At 32.9% G+C, this 5,911-nt stretch overlaps 1 protein-coding gene across 1 annotated transcript; it reads left to right on the forward strand.

Moving 5' to 3' along the window:
* Positions 1-540: 540 nt before the first annotated feature.
* Positions 541-3,240, forward strand: LOC114805178 (tensin-1). Its single transcript, XM_054235929.1, has one exon. It carries the CDS (start codon positions 1,146-1,148, stop codon positions 2,784-2,786), a length of 1,641 nt encoding a protein of 546 aa, XP_054091904.1. The 5' UTR covers positions 541-1,145; the 3' UTR covers positions 2,787-3,240.
* The last annotated feature ends 2,671 nt before the right edge of the window (positions 3,241-5,911 follow it).

The raw sequence follows: 5,911 nt of genomic DNA on the forward strand, positions 1-5,911 counted from the left end.
ATGACTCCATCCTCCATCCGCATACTGCAAACCGAATAATATTATTTGAATAATGCCCTATCTGGTTAATTCAGTTAGTCGATTAGTATTTATAACAATTATTTATACTGCAGAATTTATATGAGTGAATATTTATTATAAGTACGACCTTTGAAGTGGAGTAATTTCGAGATATTTTATTGAACTACTGCTGTTGTTGTAGTTGCTTCGGTGATTTCACTTTCGAAACAGAGGGACTTAAAAATTAGGTTCGTACCTTAAAGTTTTCGGTTGCCGCCATTTTGTGGGAGTGGTAATGATCCGACTTAGTTCATCAACTATACCAACTCCCGCAGGGCGCCAAGAAAAAAATATCTTAATTTTAGTAAAGTTATCACTTGCACGGACAGAGAGATAAATAGTCTACCGGATTTCAACTCATCCCTCATCATATGTATATTCCATAAATCAGAAAAGACAGAAACATCTGTTGATAGAAAATATATCAAGCTGTTCACATATATAAGTGAAGTACATATATTGACCACTCGTAAATTGGATAGCATATGTGTACATACATATACAGTAGAACATGAATCGAATTTTTCGACCAGGATATAATACAAAATCTAAAATTTCATTATCGAGGCAGCATTTTAAAAAAGTCTATCTATATCATATGGAGGGGAACAAAAAATTTGATATAACACTTATGGATTGCATAAACCATGTAACAAAGACATGGGATACAGACGTCAAGAGTAAATAAATAAGACTATGTATAAATATACATTTTACAGCTTCTAGAAAAATTGTATATTTTAATGAAAATTATATAACTTGAAGTTTTGTGGATTATGGTGATACGAGTTAGAGAAGTTCCACTGTATATGTACATGTCTTATCATGTATCTTTTATACATTTCATAAAGGTAAAATTGCATAGCGAAATAGTTTTAAAAATAAATATAAGAGAAAAGTAAATTTAGATTTTCTCACGAGAGGCACAATGTAGCGAATTCGATTTATTTACGATATACATTGTACATAGATGTGTGTATTAGATATTTTCAATGCCTTAGTATTTCTCAGTATTCACAAAAACGTTATTTAATATACTAGTGGTTACTGCTTGTGCTTATGGTTTTTAATTACTAAATAATAAAATGAATGATATCGAAGCATTTGGATCACCATTGGAAACATGCGAAAAAGTGGCAGACGTATATAAAAGTGCGTCTATAACAAGAGATTTCAGTTTGGAAAACGAAGACTCGGAAAATATTCCATATCATGCCAGAGAAACTGCACAGCCTTTCACATATGGCGGTTTAACTGAGGGATTTTCACGGAGTCAACTTAATCACGTTGAGTGCATTTTTGATGAACCAGAAGTTGAAAATTTTAAACAATCTTTTTCAAAGGGAGACGCCAATTTGAACAATTTGGAAGCGACAACAAATATTCAAGTTATACCATTGGTAAAAGATAAAAAAAAAAAATCCAACAAAGGAAAGTTTCAACAAACCGATGACTATGTAATTAATAAAATAAAGCAGAAAGATAAACATGCGCTTCTCACAAAGAAACTAAGAAATGATCAATGTGAAAATTATACTCGTAATATATCGAAAAACATAAATAATAAAATAATTTTGGGAGGAAACGAAATAACCGACGAACGTGAAGTAATGAATATTTTGGATAATAATTTGAATGGTAATACAGGCAATTCAACAGTTCAACCTCTCCCAGCATCAAACGAACTACAAAGGTGTGAAACACCTAGCTTCCCCTTTGAAGAAACTATAAACTTCTCACATCGTTCGTCTAGTCCTTATCCAACGTTGAATCCACAAAATTGTAGCCCAAGCGTAAAAAATAAAAATGAAAGGGAAATAATAAAGAAAAATAATACAAAAGCTCAACCGATTGATAAAAATTTTGTTAAATTTGCTAAAGATACATCAAAATTATGGTATAAACCTCATATTACAAGAGAAGAAGCATTAATAATTCTGCGTAATGCTACGCCTGGATCATTCATCATACGTGATTCCACCACATATAAAAATTCTTTCGGACTAGTGCTTCGTGTTTCAAGGCCTCCAGTGAATTATGTAGCTACAAATAGTAATGGTGAGTTAGTGCGTCATTATTTATTAGAACCAACTGATTGCGGCGTGCGCTTGAAGGGTTATCATAATGAACCGGCTTTCACGTCTCTCTCAGCTTTCGTTTATCAACATTCCGTCGATGAATTAGCATTACCATGTAAATTAATTATTCCAAACACGGATTTGTCTTTATCATCTGGGCAAGCTGATTTAGTTATAGCTCAAGAACAATTGTTAGCACAGGGAGCAGCTTGTAACGTTCTTTATTTATTTAGTTATAACACTGAATCTCTTACTGGAGATGAAGCTATACGCAAAGCATCAAAAGAAATATTCATCCAATTTAATAATATAAAACCCATTGAGGTACATTTTAAAGTGTCTAAATATGGAGTTACGTTAACGGATAATAAACGCTTATTATTTTTCCGTCGCCACTACTCTGCGCAAAATATTTCTTATTTCGGTATTGAGCCAGATAACAGACTGTGGAAGATTTCGAATAAGGATGATGGCAACGAAGAAGTGCTAAAAACTATTTTTGCTTTTGTAGCACGTCCATTGGCTGGCGGTAATGACAATCAATGTCATATTTTCTGCGATCTTTCTGTAAAACAGCCAGCTTCAGCAATCATTTCATTCACGCAGAAGGTCTTACCACAGGCTGTAATTGGTAAAAAAATAATATAGATAGTAAATAAATGCATTTTATAATTCGAATATGTAATTTATTTATATTTATATGGCAATATACATAATTAATAATACATAATACATTGTAAAAATATATTTATTAAAATAAACGTAAAAAATCTTGTTCAAACTATAAATAATATAAAATAAAAATTAAATAGACAAGTAATATTATTAATTATATTTAATTTTAAATTCAAATAAAAAACGAATATACATATGTATGTATATCCGATGTTTTTCTCATTAATTTAATTTTTATAACCGACATGTTGCATTGTTTAGTGTTGTTTACCTAATGGTTGTTTGTAACTAAAACTAATCGAGATAGATATTGTAACGGATTTCCAAAATCTGTCGTTAACTCTAAAACTCTACCCTCAGTTCGATCACTGGATTGTCTAATAAAAGTCACACTTTAATGGCTATACACTAAACTTTATTTCTAATTCCTTATAACGTAACACTTTATTACTTATTACATTACTTTACAACTACAACTTATAGATTGTTTACACTTTACTCGACAACTCTCTCCTTAGAATTGTCCTCACTCGACAACTCTCTTATTAGAACTGTGTGTTGCTGCCAGTCCCGCAGCCCTTATATAGTCGATTGTAAGCGATACATCGCACTCGAACATTCTGGCAATTACTAATATCTAGATACATCTGGCAAGTTATCGATTTCGATTGTCAATTCTAGTTTGTTTTGGTGTCATTTTCGTTACAATATACAATTATATATATGTCAAGAATGATAGAAGACAAGATTGTCAAATGAAAAACGGAAATGTGAAACATAGTGAACCAAATTGAATAATGTGTAGATAAAATATCACAATGAACGTAGTTCTTAAAATCTTCATTTATAAAATGATCCAATATAATCATGCATATTTATAATTAAAATTATATGTTTTGTTACAAAAAGTTCGCCATTTTGCCAACTTTTTTGTTGGTTGGAAAAGTGAAAAAAATTCTTTATAGACGACTTTTTTGTACTATTGTTGTTTAATTCCGCCATTGCGGACTTCTTTTTCAAGTTAATACATTTTTCACTTAGAATTTTCAATAATAATTAAGCACTAGCCTTGACTTCAGCTCTTTGTTTTGGTTTTATTGTTTTGTACCACCGTACAATTTTGTTTTGCTCGCGTGTTCGGGGTCGTGAAAGAAATCACTCAACAGGAACTTAAAACCCAAAAAAGCTAACTGTAAACGCCTGTCGTATTCTTGTCTTCTATCATTCTTGTATATATGTATGATCAGGACGAGAGGAGTTGAATTATGGATGTCCGTCTGTCTGGTAGCGATAATTTGAGTAAAAATTTAGATTTCTTAATGAAACTTGGTACATGTGTTCCAAGGCAAGGTTGGTATTGTAGATCTAAGCCATATTAAGTTTAGGCTTTAGTTTTGACACAAATTATAAAAGTATAATTTTGTACAGAGGATCACACTAGGGAGGGGATATTTGGTTGAATTTTGTTTAGTTATCTCATCAACTACTAAAGCTATATTGGTATAAAAAATGAAGTATGTGCGATGCGGCGCCCACATATGTGTCTAAAGCCAGATCTGATGAAATTATACCTTTTTTAATAAGCTTTTATAAGCTTCACTTGTATCTATGGTTGTTTGTTTGTTTGTATGTTTGTAACTTTTTCCACTGCAAGAAGGCGATCAAAAGTGTGGGTAACTTAGCAAAAAGGGGCGCTTAAAAGTATGCAACATATGTAATGAAAATATACTTTTATAGAAAAGCTGTGCTTACTTATATAGCGGGGAATTTAAAATGAAAAGACGCACTTAACAAAAATGTGTGATAGCATAAATGTAAAAATAAAACCACACCAAGAGAAATAATATGAAATTATACATAACCATTGGCTTTCAGGTAATAAAATTTAGTTTTGTAATTGCAAAGCTAAGCTTATAATAGGAAGAACTTTTGGTGGTCATCAATACAAGACCTGCATTAAACACTTCCGAAAAGCAACTGTAATAGAAAACTCGTTTCAATATGCTTTTCCACCTGTATCTTTAAATGGTTGTATCTTTTTTTTAGTGGTACTTAAAATATTTGGGCGACACTGTAAGGAAGTGCCCTAAAAGTATGTAACGCCTACCTATAAGTTATTTGAATAACAAACAGTTGAATGCTATGCCCAAAAAATAAGGTGACATTTGAACTTAAACTGCGCGCGTCGAAGGATTTGGAGAATTTGTTGCAAGAATTTGCATTCAATTTTGTTTACGGAATCAATTTTCTGCTGCGGATACGTTGAGGATGGTGCAGAAAGCCTTTGGAGATGAGGCTATGTCTAAAAAAAAGTTTACAAGTGGTATAGTGAGTTCCAAGCCGGCCGTGAACGTGTCGAAGACGAAGAGCATCCAGGACGACCATCAACCTCAACCGACGAAGCTCACGTTCAACAAATCAAAGATTTGGTGTTGAAAAACCGTCGACTAACAATTAGAGACCTTGCTGATGAAGTTGGCATATCAAAAGACCATTTTGAAGGATATTTTGGGGCTCAAGCGCGTCAAATCTCGACTGGTACCGAAAACATTGAATTTTTTGGAAAAAAGGCGCCAAAAACTCAACCCATATCGTTCCGCAACCACCGTACTCACCTGATCTGGCGCCGTGCGACTTCTGGCTGTTCACCAAGCTCAAAAGACCGCTCCGGGGACACCATTCTTATACGATAGAGGAGATTCAAGCCGCAGCGAAGACGGAACTGAAGGCCATCCCGGAAAATGACTACAACTAGTGTTTCGAAGATTGGAAAATCGAATGACATAAGTGCATTGCATCGGGAGGGCATTACTTTGAAGGGGATGAAATCGATTTGGAAGAATAAATAAAGAATTTTCAAAATAAATACAATGTCAACTTATTTTTTGGGCACAGAGTATGTTCATATGTACAAAAATATCTCTATAAAAGCCAATTAGTAACAGGAAGGTTTTGCTACCTAATTATCGATTTTGAGATTTCCCCTTTTAGCAGAACCGTTTACAGCGTAAGATCAAACTAAAAAGTAACAAATAAATATAGTTTAAATACTAAAAAACACGCTTTAAACCCCCCCATCAAACTAAAAAAATAAAAAT

Source organism: Zeugodacus cucurbitae, chromosome 2, assembly GCF_028554725.1.
Source record: "Zeugodacus cucurbitae isolate PBARC_wt_2022May chromosome 2, idZeuCucr1.2, whole genome shotgun sequence".
Classification (NCBI taxonomy): domain Eukaryota; kingdom Metazoa; phylum Arthropoda; class Insecta; order Diptera; family Tephritidae; genus Zeugodacus; species Zeugodacus cucurbitae.